At 51.3% G+C, this 17,992-nt stretch overlaps 3 protein-coding genes across 5 annotated transcripts in view; 2 read left to right on the top strand and 1 right to left on the bottom strand.

Moving 5' to 3' along the window:
- Rtn2 (reticulon 2) overlaps nucleotides 1-2,290 on the bottom strand; it is a 14,367-nt gene extending 12,077 nt beyond the window's left edge. Inside the window, exon 1 of one of the 2 annotated variants that reach the window (XM_021168508.1) lies at nucleotides 2,046-2,290. In XM_021168508.1, coding sequence (XP_021024167.1) covers nucleotides 2,046-2,079 — 34 coding nt within the window. In that variant the 5' untranslated portion in view covers nucleotides 2,080-2,290. The remainder of the gene's footprint in view (nucleotides 1-2,045) is intronic. The other variant, XM_021168507.2, reaches the window with a different exon arrangement.
- A 2,904-nt stretch (nucleotides 2,291-5,194) lies between these two features.
- Nucleotides 5,195-8,570, top strand: Ppm1n (protein phosphatase, Mg2+/Mn2+ dependent 1N (putative)). Its single transcript, XM_021166144.2, has 5 exons — nucleotides 5,195-6,112; nucleotides 6,838-6,955; nucleotides 7,035-7,140; nucleotides 7,217-7,277; nucleotides 8,240-8,570. The coding sequence occupies exons 1-5, from the start codon at nucleotides 5,195-5,197 to the stop codon at nucleotides 8,246-8,248; spliced, it is 1,212 nt and encodes a 403-aa protein (XP_021021803.2). The 3' UTR covers nucleotides 8,249-8,570.
- Nucleotides 8,571-13,661: 5,091 nt separating this feature from the next.
- Vasp (vasodilator stimulated phosphoprotein) overlaps nucleotides 13,662-17,992 on the top strand; it is a 15,264-nt gene continuing 10,933 nt past the window's right edge. For both annotated transcript variants that reach the window (XM_029480096.1, XM_021166949.1), the window contains exon 1: nucleotides 13,662-14,002. In XM_029480096.1, the coding sequence (XP_029335956.1) occupies nucleotides 13,998-14,002 (5 nt within the window). In that variant the 5' untranslated portion in view covers nucleotides 13,662-13,997. The remainder of the gene's footprint in view (nucleotides 14,003-17,992) is intronic.

Here is a 17,992-nt window from a genome sequence, read left to right as displayed (position 1 = left end):
CTAGAAGCCATCTTCTGCAAATCAGTTGCCATTACAGCAAGGGCAAAACGAAAAACCCTTAAAAAAAAAAAAAAAAAAAAAAAAAAAAAAAAAAAAAAGATTGCAGCATTAGGAAGGTTGGGAACCACTGTTAGGGATCAGATGCCCTCTTCTGGTATCAGTGGGTACTGCATGCATGTGGGGCACAGACATATATGAAGGCAAAACATCATAATCATACACATATAAAATAAAAATGGAGAGATGGCTCAGCAGCTAAGAGCCACTTGTTGCTCTTCCAGAGGTCCTGAGTTCAATTCCCAGCACCCACACGGTGGCTCACAACCATCTGTAATGAGATCTGGTGCCCCACTTCTGTCATGCAGGTATACATGCAGAGTTCTTATATACATAAAATAAATTACTCTTAAAGATAAATAAAATTAATTAAAGAAACAGAAGAGGAAGAGGAGAGTGGGAGGAATAGAGAAGCAGAGGAGACTTAGAAGTTCTGAACCAGGACTAAGGAAGTGGTTCTCACAATACACAAAGCCGCAGGTTTGACCCCGAGCATGAAATAAACAGGGTGTGTTGGTGCACGCTTGTAGACCCAACATGGGAGATCGGCGGAGGTAACTTCAGATTGCTACATATACAGTACACACAATCCCAATCCCAGCCAACCTGGACTACAGAAAGCTTTATCTCAAGGTCTTTCAAGTAGGCACCTTGGGAAGTTTCAGTCCATTCATTCATTCATTCATTCATTCACTGAGCACAGGTTATGTGGCAGGCACTGTTCTAGGTCCCAGAGGTTACATTATGAGCAAATTAGACAAAACTCCGGACTTCATAAAGTTATACTCTGTGAAGAGTCCATAAAACATCAAGTCAGACAAGGTAAGGGAGATGGAGTTCCTCTTGACACAGAATAGTCCCCAAGGCTTTTCTGATGGCATCAGACCTCAGACGCCTCGGGTTCTGCCTTCCAGACAGAGGGGAAGGGCAGTACAAAGTTTCTGAGGTAGGCACTGTGATTAGGATGAGAACAGAGGGGTGTGAAGGTGTGAATGGAGGAAGTGGGCATATTATAGATGAGGACAAGAGAGGTGGGGCTGGCTGGGGACAGGCCTGCAGGGTCTCTCCCTGGTGATTTCAGCTGAAGACGAGATCTTTGGGCGCTGGGAGGAGGGGAATGAAACTAAAAATGTCCAAGTGGCACATTCTCAGAACTTGGGCATCTGGATACCCAAGAAGTGCAAGTGGCTAGATCTGCTAGCGTCGGCATCCCCAGCTGTCAGAACAACCCTGTGTGGGACGCACGGGTAAACACCGACTGCCAGAGCCGATGTCTGAGTGGAGCAGGATAACACAAGAGGCTTGGAACCAGGAAGCCAGGCCCTCGAGCTAGCTTAGGGGCTCTTCACACAAGAGAACCTCGACAGCCTTCGAAAATGGAAACCCTACCCCGCACCCTCCGTCTCATTTCCTCACCTGGGCAACCAGAGGCCTGAAGAGGAGTGTGATATTCTGCAGAATATCACACTACTACTGAGTGGAAAAGCCCGCTAAAGACTCAGACTTGGAACGAAGCCAGGGAGGACTGTTTTCTTAGGACAGGGGTCGGACACCCAGGGTGATATTGGGAGTGCCTTCCGGGCAGATCATGAGGGTGAGATGCAAAATGTGTGTGTGCTGAGGGGAGTCGGATCCTTCTATTCCATCCTGACTCAACCCGTCAGCTGAGGCCAGCACCAGGGCCGGGGACAGCTCCCCACGAGCTTGCTCCTTCTCACACTGGGCGGGGCGACCCAATCCAGCGCCCAGCGCGCACCCCCCAACACGCGATCTCGATGACCCCCCCCCACCTCCACCCCATTGCACCGGGTCCTCCGGGTCAGGATGCCCCAGTTGCCTCCAAAGCGCGGGGGGAGGGGAAGGATTCCTTTGTCTCCTTCCCGGCTTCCCGGCTCTCCCTCGAGTCCGCGCGCGGAAGATGGAGACCCTAGGAGGACCCCACGCGGTTTTCTGTGCCCCACACCAGGCCGGAGCCTCTCCATACTCACTGCAGTGGGCGAAGACCGGCAGGACCTGCCCCATGGCCCCCCTCGGGCCTGCATCGGGACCCCCGCCCACTCCGGCCGCGCCGCCCTGGGCCTGGGGCCACGGGCGCTCATCTCCGCCGCGTCCACGACGCCGCCGCCATCCTCCCGGGCTGCTCTAGCAGCCGCCGCCGCCACCGCCGCCGCCGCCGCCGCCGCCCTCTGCTCCACTCCGCGGGGGAGGGCGGGGCCGCGGAAGAGCAGGCACTGCAGCGCGGGGGCCCGGGGCGGGGCCTAGAATTGAAGGCGGGGCTTGAGGACATGGAGGGAGGGACCTCCGTTTTAATGGGAGGGGTCTGGGTTTCGGAGAGCGGGGGCCTTTAGGGATGGGGCGGGGCTTGAGCGGAGTGCAGAGCTGGAGAGAGTGCCCAGAATATGCAAACTCCGATGTAAGGGTGTTGGGGCAGTTTTAGAGATGGTACTGAGAGAGGGTGGGATATGATATTCTGGAGTAGAGTCTGAGGCTAGACTTGGAGATGGCGTGGAAAAAGGGGGTGGGGAAAAGTACTTAAACTTAAAACTTATTTTCTGCCAGGCTATGGTGGTGTACACCTTTACCGGCGCTTGGGAGGCAGAGGCAGACAGATCTCTGTGAGTTCAAGACCAGCCTGGTCGACAGAGCGAGTTCCAGGACAGCCAGAAACCCTGTCTCAAAACAAACAAATAAACAAATCTTTTTTTTCTTTTTTAAAAAAAGGGTTTGTTTATTTATTTTATGTATGTGAGTACACTGTAGCTGTCTTCAGACACACCAGAAGAGGGCGCCAGATCCCATTACAGATGGTTGTGAGCCACCATGTGGTTGCTGGGAATTGAACTCTAGACCTCTGGAAGAGCAGACAGTGCTCTTAACCACTGAGCTGTCTATCCACCCCCCTCCCCAACTTATTTTCTTTAAAGATTTGTTTGTTTATTATGTACAGTGTCCTGCCTGTATATATGCCTGCATGCCAGAAGAGGGCGCCAGATCCTCTCATTGTAGATGATTGTGAGCCACCATGTGATTTCTGGAAATTGAACTCAGGACCATCTCTCCAGCCCTAACATTTAGTTTTACAATTATTTGTGTGCGTGTGTGCGTGTACGCGTGCGCGTGTGTGTGCTTGTGCGTGTGTGTGTGTGTGTGTGTGTGTGTGTATCCTGTGGAGCATGTAAGCGGGTCACTCTGCTCCAGTCACACGTTCATACCCGCGAAGCTTGCTCTTCAGAGTAGGAGCCTTGGGAAGTTTCCGTTCATTCATCCTTTCAATAGTCGTCTACAGAGCATGTGTGGTAAGACAGGACAAAACTCCTATTCTATCCTGCCTCTGCCATATCACCAACACCTCTTATGAGCAGTTGTGGCCAGCACCAGGTCCCAGAATTCCCTCTTTCTACCATGTGGGTTTGGGGGATCCAATTCAGGTCATCAGGCAAAGGGCTGTTACTCCATTGAGCCTCCTTGCCCAACCCAAAGCACTCAAAACTTTTAAGGCTCAGAGAGGAGCTTAGACATGGGTGGGGTTGAGGCAACAGCATAGAATGATGTAATAGATGGGATCTGAGCTACAGATGTGGTCTGGAGAGAACAGGAAGAGGTGAAAGGCGGCGTGTGAGGTTGGTAAAATGACCATGAGCAGGAGATAGGACAGCTTTGATTTTTAAGCCATTGTTATTATAGTTAAGTTGGTTTTTGTTGTTGTTGCTTTGTTTTGTTTTTTTTGTTTTTTGTTTTTTTTTTTTTTTTTTGGTTTTTTCGAGACAGGGTTTCTCCGTGTAGCCCTGGCTGTCCTGGCACTCACTCTGTAGACCAGGCTGGCCTCGAACTCAGAAATCCGCCTGCCTCTGCCTCCTAAGTGCTGGGATTAAAGGCGTGCGCCACCACGCCCGGCTTGTTTTGTATTTTAAGACAGGGCTTTATGCAGCCTAAAATGGCTTTGAACTCCTGATCCTCTTTCTTCCACCTCCCAAGTGCTGAGATTACAGGCCTGTAATACCATGTCTGGCTTGGAGGCCATCTTTGACTAGAAAACACCCAAAAGGCAGAAGCAGGAAGATCAAGGAGTTCTAGGCCAGCCTTGGATACAATAGAGTTTGTGTCCAGCCTGGGCTACATGAGGATCTGTCTCAAACAAACCACAACCAAACAAAAGGGCTTGGGGGGTGGCGCTCAGCCCACATAGGTGGTAGAGCTTTGGTTTAGGCAATCTATGGTCAGAGGAGATCCTTTAGTCCAAGACATGGGTTCTAGAGTTGAAGTCTCTGCCACATAGCTTTCTTTTTCTGTAACTCAGTTTCTTCTTTTCTAAATTGATCACATAAAGGCCAGGAGTGGGGGTGGGGGTGGGGGTGGAGAGTCAGCTTGGTGGTTAAAAGCACTTGATTTTACAGAGAACCCGGGTTCAATTCCCAGCACCCACGAAGCAGCTCACAACTGTTTTACAACACAAGTCCCAGGAGATCTGACACCGTTTTCTGACCTCCAAGCACACATATGGTACATATGCATGAAGGCGGAACACCCATACACATAAAATAAATAAATCTAAAAATAACCTATAAGAAAAAAAGCCAGTTAGGGTGGATAGGCAGATCTCTGAGTTTGAGAGCCTGGTTTACAAAGGGATTTCCTAGCCAACCAAGGCTACATAGTGAGACAATGTCTCAAAAACCGACAACAACAACAACAACAGTATTACTATTATTATCCATGTAAAATAGGGTCTGCGTGACCTAAGATAGAGCTCAGTGGGTAAAGGCAATTGCTACCAAACCCGATCTGAGTTCGAGCCCCGGAACACACAGGTAGAATAGGAAAACTGACTCTCACAAATTGCCCTCCGATCTCCACACGCATTAAATGAGTGTAATAAACTTTTAAATAATGTGTTATACCTGTAAAAAAAAGATTGCAAATAACTTGCTTTTATTCGCCAAGCTCAACCAGCCCCTGACCCAGAAAGTGTAGGGAAAGGAAAAAAAAAAAAAAAAAGTCGGGTCACTACCTCTTAGTGACCCGACTTCAGGGCAGGTCAAGGGATAGGAAAGAGATTTACTTGGTTTTAAGTCTCACAGAAAAGAGATTAGGGAAGGTGGGGACAATGAGGGAACCTTCCTGATCTCCAGGCCAGAGAATGGCGGCCTTTGTCCGCTTGCTGGAGCGACTCGGATGGGCCGCTCGAGCTCAGCAGGTGGTGGAGCAAGAGGTGGAGGAGGAGTGCAGCGTGCCTGGCGCGTCTGGGAGTCTCCTGGCTGCGCCCCGGTGTTGGCAGAGGCTGCACGGGGGTGAGGCGGCCACATCCGGCCTGCGCTTCGGGGCGAGCGCCGTTCAGGGCTGGCGCGCACGCATGGAGGACGCGCACTGCGTTCGGCTGGCTTTGCCCGGGCTGCCATCAGGATGGGCTTTTTTCGCCGTCCTGGATGGCCATGGAGGAGCTCGGGCCGCGCGCTTCGGAGCTCGCCACCTCCCAGGTCACGTGCTGGGGGAACTAGGTCCTGCGCCCCAGGAGCCCGACGGCGTGCGCCAGGCTCTTCGTAGCGCCTTCCTCCAAGCAGACGCACAGCTGAGCGTTCTCTGGCCCCGCGGCGACCCCGGTGGTTCAACCGCTGTGGCTCTGCTCGTGTCCCCGCGATTCCTCTACCTGGCACACTGCGGGGACTCGCGCGCGCTGCTGAGTCGCTCGGGCTCTGTGGCCTTCTGCACCGAGGACCACCGTCCCCACCGGCCTCGGGAACGCGAGCGCATCCACGACGCCGGTGGCACAGTCTGTCGCCGGCGCGTGGAGGGCTCCCTGGCCGTGTCGAGAGCCCTAGGTGACTTCGCCTACAAGCAGGCACCGGGGAGGCCTCCTGAGCTGCAGCTCGTGTCCGCTGAGCCCGAGGTGGCTGCGCTGGCACGCCAGGATGAGGACGAGTTCGTTCTCCTGGCTTCTGATGGCGTGTGGGACGCTCTGTCTGGTGCTGATCTGGCGGGGCTAGTGACGTCGCGCCTGCGTCTGGGCCTGGACCTGGAGCTACTCTGTGCGCAGCTGTTGGACACATGTCTGTGCAAGGTCCTGGGGCCACTGCATTTGGGAAGGAGGGGTTTCATAGATAAAGGGTGGGGCTGAGCTAGAGGGTGTGAGTGACTTGGGCACTTCTTGGGCAGAGCAAGAAGGATGCTTTGAACCCTGATGGAGACTAGAACTAGCAGATAGGTAAGTGGGAGGGATTTAACAGAAGGAGCATGGCCTCGAGGAATGGGATTTGTGCTAGGACTTCATGCTAGTCTTGAAGTGTGTCTGAAACAGGAAGAGACCTTAAATAGGAAGAATTTAAAAAGATTTGGCTGTCTATTTTATTTAAATTGTATTACATTTTAATGTTGTGTGTGTGTGTGTGTGTGTGTGTGTGTGTGTGTGGTTTACCACATCATGCATGTGTAACTCAGAGAACATCTTATGATAACCAATTCTCTCCTTCCATCAATGAGTCCCAGGGATGGAACTCAGGTTGTCAAGCTTGGTGTCAGGCAAGAGACTTTGCCCATGAGTCATCTTGCTGGATTGTGTCTGTTTTCGTTAATGCAGTATGGTGGTTAGGCACGGCAAAGGGCATGGTCCTCCGAGAGATGAGTCCAAAAGGGAGAGAGCTTGGATTAGATAGGGACGGATTGGCTAGAATTTCTGACAAGCCACGCCCTCAAAGGCATGGAATCCAAGGCATGGAATCCTAGGACCGATCGTTTGCCCCGCCCACCAGGGGGTCTTTTTTTTTTTTTTTCCTTCACTTTATCCAGGGAAGTCTGGATAATATGACCTGCATGGTGGTCTGCTTCCCTGGAGCCCCCAGGCCTTGTGAGGAGGCAATCAGCAAGGAGATGGCTTTAGACAAAGCCCTGAGCCACAAAGTTGCTGGTGAGCAGGTCAAATGGCCATTGGGAGGGGTGGCTGGCCAGTGTGGACTCTTGGCTCACCTCCTCCTCCTTCTCCTCAGAGCTGTATGCCTCTGCTCAGGAACCTCCAGGCCTAAACACGGTTTTCAGGACCCTGGCCTCAGAGGACATCCCGGGCTTGCCTCCTGGAGGAGGGCTACACAGCAAGTGAGCAGGGGTGAGGTAGGATGGGGTAGGGTGACGACAGGACCAGGTTTCCTGAAGGCTTCCCTTTGCTCTCTAGGGCCACTGTCATTGCTGAAGCTTACTCTAAGCTGCATCAGACCCCAAGGGAATGTCAAGAGGTAAGGCAACCCTACACCTTTGCCCACTCGCCTCACCCCTGCAATTCCAGTGCTCTGCTCCGGAGTGAGGAACTTAGGCAAGGCAGTTGAAGGCTACTCTGGACTACATGTGACTCTGTTTAAAAACAACAACAAAAACAAAAAAGGAAAAAAAATAGGGAGAGAGAGAGAAATAGGGGAAGGTATGGGAGAGATGGCTCAGTAGTTAAGAGCATTTGTTGCTCTTGTAGAGAACTCATGTTTATTTCCCAGAATCCATATGGCTGACAACTCTAGTCCCAAGGGATCTACCACCCTCATCTGGCCTCTGCACACGTGTAGTGTACGTATACATACATGCAAGCAAAACACCCATACACTTAAATTTTTTAATTAAATTTAAAAAGAAAGAAAGAAACACCAGGGGGCAGGAGAAATGGCTCAGTGGTTAAGAGCACTGCCTGCCCTCTGTAGTGGGAGCCTATGTTCTCTTCTGTCATGCCTGAAGACAGCAACAGTGCACGCATGTACATACCATAAATAAGTCTTAATAAAAAATAAAAACAAAAAGAAAGCCGGGCGTGGTGGCGCACGTCTTTAATCCCTGCACTCAGGAGGCAGAGGCAGGCGGATTTCTGAGTTCCAGGACAGCCAGGGCTATATAGAGAAACCCTGTCTCGAAAAACAAAAAAACAAAAAAAAACAAAAAACAAAAAACAAAAAAAAGAAGAAGAAGAAGAAGAAGAAGAAGAAGAAGAAGAAAGAAAGAGAGAAAGAAAGAAAGAAAGAAAGAAAGAAAGAAAGAAAGAAAGAAAGAAAGAAAGAAAGAAAGAAAGAAAGAAAGAAAGAGAAAACAGAAGGAGGGAGGCTTCAGAAGGCTGAAGTGGGTTGCTTCTCTCTCTGTCTCTCTGTCTCTCTGTCTCTCTGTCTCTCTCTCTCTCTCTTTCTCTCTCTCTCTCTCTCCCCCACGTTTTGTGTTTCAGGAGTGGTGAGATGGGGCGGAAGCCATGGGCCTTGAACTCAGCCTGACAGCGGCCATCCTCAGGGGACCGGGGACCATATGCACATCTCAGGGGAAATCTGTGCTTCCCTACCCGGAGAGCCAGGGGAAGGAAAGCCAGCTGAGGAGGAACTTCAACTCCTTGTTTCCTCTTCTGCTTCTCCCTCACCAGTCTCATGAGGGGGAATTCCGCCATCTCCCAACAGCAGAAAACCCAACTAAACCCCCTTCTTTTTCTCTCCCTTAATATTTAAAGCCAAACAGATCTTAAGTGATCAGCAAGTAACAGCTTTTATATATTTTTTTAACCTATGCTACAAGGAGGTGGTAATAGACATGATTATGAAATTTTATTTAATAAACGTAACTCCAAATGCATTCCGTTTCTTCGTTGTTGTTGTTGTTGTTGTTACTATTTACTTTGAGTGTGTATGCTGTGGCTTACATGTGAAAGCTGGAGGGCAGTGCTCAGGAGACTGTTGCAGGGTTCTCAGGATTGGTAACAAGCTCCATTACCTGCTGGGCCATATTGTTGGGCCAGTTTCTTTTCTTCTTTTCTTTCCACCCCCCTCTGTGCTTCCTATTTGTTTGTTTGTTTATTTATTTATATGTATATGAATCTTTTGCCTGCAATTTATCCATGTGCATTGCATGTGTGCCTGTTGCCTGCACAGGCCAGAAGAGGGCATCAGATCCCTTCATACTGGGTTTACAGAGAGTCGTGAACTTCTTCCCGGATGCTGGGAACCAAACCAAATTCTGCAAGAGTAGTAAGTTCTCTGAAATGCCGAGCCATCTCCCTCCAGCACCCCTTTAATTCTTGTTTTGCTCATAGAGCCCAGGAAGGCAATGAAATGGAAGCCTTCCTGCCTCCACTGCTCGTGTGCTGAGATCACAGGCATGTGCCACTTCATCTGGACCCATACGTACATTTTTCTATTAAAAGTGGTTTGTTGCCCCAGATATTCAGGCACCAGCTTGTGAGTCCAACACACCTGGGACTGGGACAAAGATGATCAATGATCAGGATTTGGACAGTCTCACACACACACACACACAAATATCAGGGCTGGAAAGGCTCTCTGGTTAAGAGTGCTTGCTGCACAATTATAAGGATCTGAGTTCAAATCCATGCAAGCAGACATCGTGCAAAGGCCTGAAATCCCAGCTGCAAGGGATCTGACACCCTCCCTGGCCTCCACAAGTGTGCTGATGCACCCACCAGCATACACTCCTGTACACACACTCCATTCATCAGTTAAATTAGAAATTAGTTGTGGGGCTGGTGAGATGGCTCAGTGGGTAAGAGCACCCGACTGCTCTCCCGAAGGTCCGGAGTTCAAATCCCAGCAACCACATGGTGGCTCACAACCATCTGTAACGAGATCTGACTCCCTCTTCTGGAGTGTCTGAAGACAGCTACAGTGTACTTACATATAATAAATAAATAAATCTTTAAAAAAAAAATTAGTTGTGCTGGGCATGGTGACCCATGCCTTTGAAAACAGACTCAGAATGCAGAGGCAGGTAGATCTCTGTGATTTTGAGGTCACCCTGGTCTACATAAGTTCCAGCACAGCCAGGCCTAAGTAGAGAGAAAACAAAACAAAACAAAAGAGCGATTTGCATATTCCGTGGTCAGCAAATGTGCAGGGAGCCACTGCCCTGTCATCAAGCCCTCTTCATAGCTGTGGGCCAGCTGTGAGATCCTGGAGGCCCAGTGCAGATGACAACTGTGTTTGAGGAGACAGCAAACAAGGGGAGCAATAAATAATAAATAATGTCATAGGAAAAAATGCAGGGGAGAAAAGGGGAAGAAAATGAGCAATAGGTTCACTTGACATTATTATTATTATTATTATTATTTTTCAAAATCTTGGGCTGAGTAGAATGCTCAGCTGGTACCCTGAAGACTGACAGAGTCTGATAACCTGTAACCCAGATGGTGAGGGTCAGAGGGCAACTTGCGTGTGCTGATTCTGTCCTTCCACCATGTTGGTCCCAGGAATTGGACTAATATCCTTAGGCTCTGGAGCAAGTGTCTTTGCCCACTGAGACACCTCTGTGGTCCTGCTTTTGTATTTTAAAAATGTTGTAAGAAAAAAGATGTGGCAGGAAGTGGTGGCGAGCGCCTTTAATACCAGCACTTGGGGTTGGGGGGGGGGGGCAGAGGCAGGAGGACTTCTGTGAGTTTGAAACCAGCCTTGTCTATAGAGCAAGTTCCAGGACATCCAGAGCTACACATAACCAGAGAGAGAGAGAGAGAGAGAGAGAGACAGACAGAGAGAGAGACAGAGACAGAGACAGAGACAGAGACAGACAGAGAGAGAGACAGAGACAGAGAGGAGATTAATTGGTTCCTCGGGATGAGTATGCAGCTGAGTGGAACAGTCTTGCCTAGTGTACAAACCCTGTGCACACACATGTGCACACAAACACATACACACAGAGAAACACAAATGACCAGGCTTATGCTTTCTATGTTTTAAGTGTCTCCACAGGGACTTTCTATTTGTGTGCACGTGTTTGTGTGCACATGTGCCCCTGTGTGCATGAGTATGTGGTGGGAGTTAGAGGTGGGCTTCAGGAACATTTTCCTTCACTGTTCTTTGCCTTATTTTAGAGACAGGATCTCAGCAAACCTGAAGCTCAGGGATGCAAGTAGCCAGTGAAGCACTGCAATCTGCCGTGTCCCGCTGCCTCCAGTACTGGTGATGTTAAGAGCTGTATTTTTATATGGGTACTGGGGACCCCATACCCAGTCCTAATGATCACAGAACAGGCACATCACAGTCTGAAGCTGTGTCTCCAGGCCTGTTAAATGAGACTTTTATAGGGAAAATAAAAATTGCTAGCTCTTGCTTTAATGAAGGCAGTATGGAGCGACACTCTTTCTGTTTCACAGAAGCTCACATGCAGTGTGGTTCTCCTTCAGTTGGGTAACTGTTGTTCTAGCTTGGCCTTGTTGAGAACACAGAAGCTGCTAAAAATCTGAGCTTGTTGTGGTACACCCAGAGCCTTGGGGGCTCGGAGAATTATAGCCTAGGCTAGACCAACCTGTGGGTGGTGACTTCTCAGGGGATCAGAGGACCCTTCCGTGGGGGTCACTTGAGACCATAGGAAACCACAGATATTTACATCATTCATAACAGTAGCAACATTACAGTTATGAAGTGGCAAAGGTTTTATGGTTGGGAGGTCACCACAACACGAACTTTATCAAAGGGTCACAGCGTTAGGAAGGTTGACAATCACTGTCTTAGATGGATGTATGTGTGGGGGTAGATTACCCAGGGTTTTATTTTTCAGACAGGGTTCCACTCTGTAGCCCTGGCTGACTTGGATCTCACTATGTAGACCAGGCTGGCTGACCTGGAACTCATTATAAATAGTCAAGGCTGGCCTCTAATTCACCGAGACCTACTTTTACCCCTGCTTCCTGAGTGCTAGGGTTAAAGGTGTTGTGCTACCACATTGTGGTTTGGGTTTTTTGTTTGTTTGTTTGTTTGTTTCGAGACAGGGTTTCTCTGTATAGCCCTAGCTGTCCTGGAACTCACTCTGTATACCAGGCTGGTCTTGAACTCAGAAATCTGCCTGCCTCTGCCTCCCAAGTGCTGGGACTAAAGGCATGTGCCACCACTGCCCAGCCCATTTGTGGTTTTCATTTTAAGATTTACTTGTATTATTTTTTATTATATATGTGTATGGAGGTGGTGGGCATGCACATATGAACATAACCCTATAATTACAGTTATTAGCCCTGTGAGTGTTGGGAATTGAACTTGGGTCCTCTGCAAAAGTAGCAAGTTTTTTTAAAAAAATTATTATTATATGTAAGCACACTGTAGCTGTCTTCAGACACACAAGAAGAGGACATCAGGGCTGGCGAAATGGCTCAGCGGGTAAGAGCATTGACTGCTCTTCTGAAAGTCCTGAGTTCAAATCCCAGCAACCATATGGTGGCTCACAACTACCTATAATGAGATCTGACACCCTCTACTGGTACATCTGAAGTCAGCTACAATGTTCTTATGTATAATAATAATAAATAAATCTTTAAACAAAAAGAAGAAGAGGACATCAGATTTCATTATAGATGGTTGTAAGCCACCATGAGGTTGTTGGGATTTAAACTCAGGACCTTTGGAAGAGCAGTCAGTGCTCTTAACCGCTGAGCCATCTCTCCACCACCATCCCCTTTTTAACTGCTGCCCTACCTCCACAGGCCACTTTTGTTCTTAAATATATAACCTCAGATGACATTAAAGTCACCCTGTAGCCCAGGTTGGCCTCAAACTCGTGATCCTCTTGCCTCAGCCTCCTGGTTTGAGCAGGACAACTGGTGTACTAGATATTTTTTAGAGCAGAATTACTGTAAGAGTTTGGCCTGAAGGATGAGGTTCTTGCAAGTGAAGGCCAACAGGGAGCCAGCATAGCATCCAGGAAATGGATTGGCCAAAGGCCACGTGGATTGATTCTCGTGAGTTTGGGGGCGGGGGGACCCAAATAAGCTAAACCCATTCCCTGTCTCTGAGCCTCAGTTTCTCGATCTGTAAGTCAGGACCTGCCATTTTCTTAGAGTTACCGCCTTTCATCCGGCCAGGTAGAGCTCTACGGGAGGGGCGTGTCCGCATGATGATGTAACTCTGGGCGGGGCCTATGGGTCCCACTGCGGAAGGCTTGGGGGGGCTGGCGGCTCGACTCAGCCCGGACGTGTTGGCGGGGAAGGGGTTCTAGGGGAGGGTCTCCGGGCCTCTGAGCCTGCCGGATTGTTGGGACGATTCTACTACCCTCCGTAGGCAAAATTAAACTGTAGCTGGGCCCGCGTGGGGAGCAGATCGGGGTCCCACCACCATCTCTTCGCTCCTAGTCTATTCCTCACCTTACCCCCGCCCCCACCCCAGCCACGACCCGGCGGCGGTGAGTCAGCGGCCCGCCGCGCCCCCTCGCTCACTTCCTCCACACCTTCCCCGGGAGGGTGGGGGGCGGCGAGGGGTGGGGCTCGGCCGGAGAAGCGAGATCTGGGGAACAGGAGAAGTGCGGAAGTGTTACTTAAAGGTGGAAATTGATGAGATCCCTTGCTTAACCAAGGGGACCTCCCTACCCCCCAAAAGATAAACTGAGAAGTCCACGGAGCGAGTTGGAGTGGAGAACCTACACCCCCAGATCTGTACTAAAGAATTTGATAGTGGAGACAGTTAGAGATCAAAGAAAGGCCCCTTCTCTTCCACCAAGCTTTCCCCTCCAACTCCGGAGTGAGGCCCAGGTTGCACCCCCACGCCACAAGACAGGGAAAGGAGTGCAATTGCGGAAGCCCAAGGTTCCGCGTTGCCTTTTAAACGCTCTCCATCCCCCGCCTGGAGGCGTCCACGGCCCCTTTAAGGCGCAGGGAATTGTGGGTATGGGGAGTGGAATTTTGGAACGAAATGTAGCAAAGAGAGTACAGTAGTAAGAGTAACCGCGTAGGTGCAGCCCGCCGAGGGGGTGCGCCGGCGAGGTTCGGACGCTGCACCCCGCTTTCCATCGCAGGGGATCCCAGCACATCAGAACACCGGAGGGAGGAGGCGCCTAAAGACCCGCCCCGGCCCGGTCCACGTTCTCCCCAGGAAGCTGGACTCTATGGGGCGGGACCCCGAGAGAGACTGAGCAGAACCTGGAGTCAGCCCCGCACCCCAGCACTTCCAATCAGGGGCGCCCCGGGAGCACTCCCCGTGGGCGCGCCGCCCGCCCTCCGCGCAGCCATGAGGTGAGCCCCGAACCCTCCAGCCGGGTCCCAGCCGGGAGCCGGCTCCGCGCCCCGCCTTTGTCCCCCTCCCCCCCTCCAGCGCATTTGGGGCTAGATTTAGGGGACACAGCGCTTTGGGCGTCCCAGATCTGAGCCGGTGCCTTCTGGAGCGATCTCTAAATATCGACACCCCGTTTCTCCACACTACTCCCTAAAGGCTTGGGGCGGTGCCGGCTGAGGTTCTCTTGATAGCTTTCAGGTTTAGGGGCGCTCTCGGGACTCAGAATTTGAAGACTTTTGGGGGGAGCACCTCTGAGTTCGCAGATAGTCAGAACCTCGCAGGGATGATCTAGTATAAGCGGGCTCAGAGTTACCGCCCCCAAACTCAAAACCAGGTGGGAGGCTGGCTAGAGAACCCGAGCCCAGAAACTCTTGAGTCTCGGGTTGTGGTTGGTCTCCGGATCCTTGCGTCTGGGGCACTGGATGAGAGTCCCAGAGTGGAATCGCGGTCCTTAACTTTAGGGGTACTTCTGGATGTTCCTAAATTTGGTGGACACCGAGGTTCTCCTGTGGAGGGGTTCTTGGGAATCTGGCCCACGGGGCCTAGAGGGTCTGGATGGAACTCTTCTCCCCTTAGGCAACCAGGTTGGGTCCTAGGGCCCTGGAGCACACTCCAGGCCCAGGGCGGCTCCTGGACCCCCGGGCTAGAGGACAGTTCTGGTCTCCCCCCCCTCCCCCGCAACCTAGTGGCCGGGGAGGGAGGGGGCGCGGCAGCTGGGGGAGGGGGGCCTTTGTCTTCCTGACTCACCTGTCGAGACAGCTGGTGTGGGGGGCGGGCCCCCGAGTGAGCACTGTGGCCAGCTGCTTTCCCCACACCACAGTCCCTCCCCCTGGGCTCAGTGTCGCTGCGTGTCACCCCCTTCCCCAGGCCGTGGGATTGGAGGAGGGGGCGCTGGAAAGCGTCAAGGTCATAGCCTTCTCCCTCAGGGACCCAGGCTCACTAGCTTTTTCCAGCTCTCTTCCCAGGAATTTAATCTTGTGGGTGAGGGGGACACAAGGTTTTTGTTTTTTTTGTTTTGTTTTGTTTTCTTTTTTTTATATGTCTTCCCTGGGACTTGCCCTGAACTCCTGGGCTCACCTGAGGGCGGAGCCAGGCCTGACAGAGGCCTCCCCTCCTCTCAGCCCCAGCCCCCCCATAATCTCTCCCTTGGGGCCACATCTTGACAATACTGTCTCCCTTCCTCCACTTTGGCTGGGACTTCCTGCCCCAAAGCCCCTGGCTGGAGGAGGAGTCTCATGGGGACAGTTTGGGCTTAACCTCCCATGTGCACATCCTCCAGTCTTGCCCTCTGACATCTAGGTGACATTCCTCTCTAGGACCCTGAGCTAGGACCCCTCCCTCCCTCCCTCCGGTCCTCCCATGCCTGTCCCTTGGCTTGTGGGAGTGTTGGGATTTGGAGCAAGAAGGGGGACATCGAGACACCCTGGAGACTTCCTGCCTGGCCTTCCCTCCCCCATGGGAGCTCTGTCCCCCTAAAGGGGGTCAGTTCCTCCACTGCGCCCCCCTCCCCCGCTGCCCCCAGCCCCGCCCCTCCCCCACCCGTTTCCGGTCCCAGGCCCGGTGGAAGGCGGATGGCGGATGTCCGAGTTAGTGCCGCCTCACTCGCTGAGACCGTAAAAGGGCAGGAGCAACGTCTAGGCCGGCCCCCTGCACTCCCACCCCCAGCCCTGGTCCTCCTGCAGCCCGCCCCCCTCTGGCTGTGGCCAGTGCCAAACCTCCCTCCCTCCCCTGAGAGTAGGCACAAGTTGAAGGAATCCCCCACCCTCTTAGGAAAGGGTCTCTCTTGTCCTTGGTCACTTGCTGGGCTGTGTCACTTCTCCAAGGACAGCTAGGATTAGAGACAGAGACCCTGATCCATTCCTTATTTCCTTATTCCCAGCTGGGTAAACTGAGCCCTGCCCCCAAGACTTTGAAGCTTGGCTCCAGCGCCCTCAGAAGTCTTATGCTGTGGTGGGGAAGGGGGCAGGACTGGTTTGACTGGGGACAGCCCTAGGGGGAGTGGGAAGGGAGGTGGTTGAGATGGAAAATTACAAGATATGGTTCTTTTTCTCCCAGTTTGACAAATATTTGCCGAGTGTCTGCTGCATCCGGGAGCTGGGAAAGGCAGAGAAGGGGTCAGAGGTCTGAGGGCTCTTGGGCAGAATTCTGAAAGAATGTGCCTCACTCCATTCCTCTTGCAATAACATGAGCAGCAGTTCTTCTTTTCTTTTCTTTTTAAGTGATGTAGCGGGTTCAATCACTCTTCCTGTCAGGTGAGGTAATACGGGTCTGGTTCCGTTTTAAATCTCCACCGCAGTTGAGTGCAGTGCTAGTACAAGCCTGTGCTCCTGGTCTTACTCCCATTTTACAGGTAGTAAAACTGAGGTGCAGTGGTGTTAAGGAAATGGCCTGTTAAAGTTTAATGGTTTGGGAGTAAGATGTGGTGACTCATGCCTCTAAGGCAGTACTCAGGAGGTGACTACAGGAAGACCAAGAGCTGGAGGCCCTTGGGCTATTGAGTCCCAGTCTCAAAAATATATGAAAATCAGTTTAGAGGTGGAAAAAGTTTGACTTTGTACCTAGGACTGTCTAAATCTAGTAGTATTACAAAAAACGAAAACTAGAACCATCTATGGGGTTGGTTTTTTGTACAAATAACATACTTTTACCATTAACACTAACCTCCTATAAGTTCATCCTCTGCTACATAGCAGGTTGGAGGCCAGCCTGGGCTTCAGAGTAAATTCTAGGCCAGCCTGCATCAGAGACTTAAGAGTTCAGGGTGTGTGTGTGTGTGTGTGTGTGTGTGTGTGTGTGAGAGAGAGAGAGAGAGAGAGAGGATTAAGGGTGCAAGGAGATGGTGGGGTAAGGTTGTGGGTGGGTAGCAATAGAGGGGACTACCAGTATTTGGCCACCTCTGTCCTCAGAGGCTCCCTCACTCTTAGGGTTCCCAGCTGCCAAGGTGGAGTCTGTCAGCTGCAGGGTTGTGGGTTTGAGTCTCTGTTGTTCCCTTTTATCTAGTGGACTCAGAGTGTTGGGAACTCTGGGTCTGGGAAACTGAGGCATGGGACATGAAGCTACATGGAAGGAGGGCAGGTCTGGAACCGGCTGCCCAGGGAGGGAAGAGACTCACCTTCCACTGTGAAGTTTCTGGGGATCGAACTCTGGTTATCAGGGTTAGCAGCAAGCACCTTTGCCCACTAAGCCATCTTGCCAGCCCTTCACTACTCCCATGGATTCCAGATCCTCCTGCCTCCATCTCCCAAGAGCTGGGGTCACAGGTATGTACCTCTGGTGGGGATTTTCCACTCCAGCTCCTTGTTGGGACAGGGTCTCACCATGTGACCCAGGCTGGCCTCAAGCCTACAAGGGCTGTCCTGCCCTTGCCTCCCAAGTACAGGGCTCTCCAGCCCAGAACTGCTACCCTTTATTATCCTTTGCCAAAACATCGGGTCCCCAAGGATCCCTTTGGCTCCCCAGTGCTCTCAAGAACCTAGAGTGGTACCCAGCACTAGGCAGCACTCAGCAGTTGTAAACAGCAGACTCAACAGTAGCTGCTGACATTTTGAAGGTCAACGACACTGTTCCAAGCATTGGGCTCCAATTTCCCGACGCAGTACTCAGCAATCAGATGAGCTAGATTCAAGCCTCAGCCCCTTGACAGATGATGAAATGCAGGCACAGAGAGGTAAAGACACTTGGGCAAAGATCACACAGCGAACGAACGAACGAACGGAGAGGCTCCCTCTTGAACGCATGTTCATTGAAAGATGAGAAAACAGTCTGGTTGATATTTTTAAAAGGGCAAGGTATGAAGGAAGGAGTGTAGATCATGGGAGTGCTGCTTTAAAAAGGTGGGACGCCTAAATATACTCACTCATAGGCAAGTGATGTGCGCAGCTTCTCAGGTGACAGGGGCCTGGGGAAGTCACACTTCCAAGGCTTCACACTTTTGACCTACATTCACATTT

The sequence above is a fragment of the Mus caroli genome, chromosome 7 (assembly GCF_900094665.2).
Source record: "Mus caroli chromosome 7, CAROLI_EIJ_v1.1, whole genome shotgun sequence".
Taxonomy (NCBI): Eukaryota; Metazoa; Chordata; class Mammalia; order Rodentia; family Muridae; genus Mus; species Mus caroli.
This window is presented reverse-complemented; position numbering and strand designations above follow the sequence as displayed.

Bases quoted from the DNA above. Each gene is read 5' to 3' on its own strand.
- Ppm1n (XM_021166144.2), top strand. From the start codon at position 5,195: ATGGCGGCCTTTGTCCGCTTGCTGGAGCGACTCGGATGGGCCGCTCGA. The intron at 6,113-6,837 runs GTCCTGGGGCCA...CACTTTATCCAG, and splicing joins TGGACACATGTCTGTGCAAG to GGAAGTCTGGATAATATGAC. The intron at 6,956-7,034 runs GTGAGCAGGTCA...CCTTCTCCTCAG, and splicing joins CCTGAGCCACAAAGTTGCTG to AGCTGTATGCCTCTGCTCAG.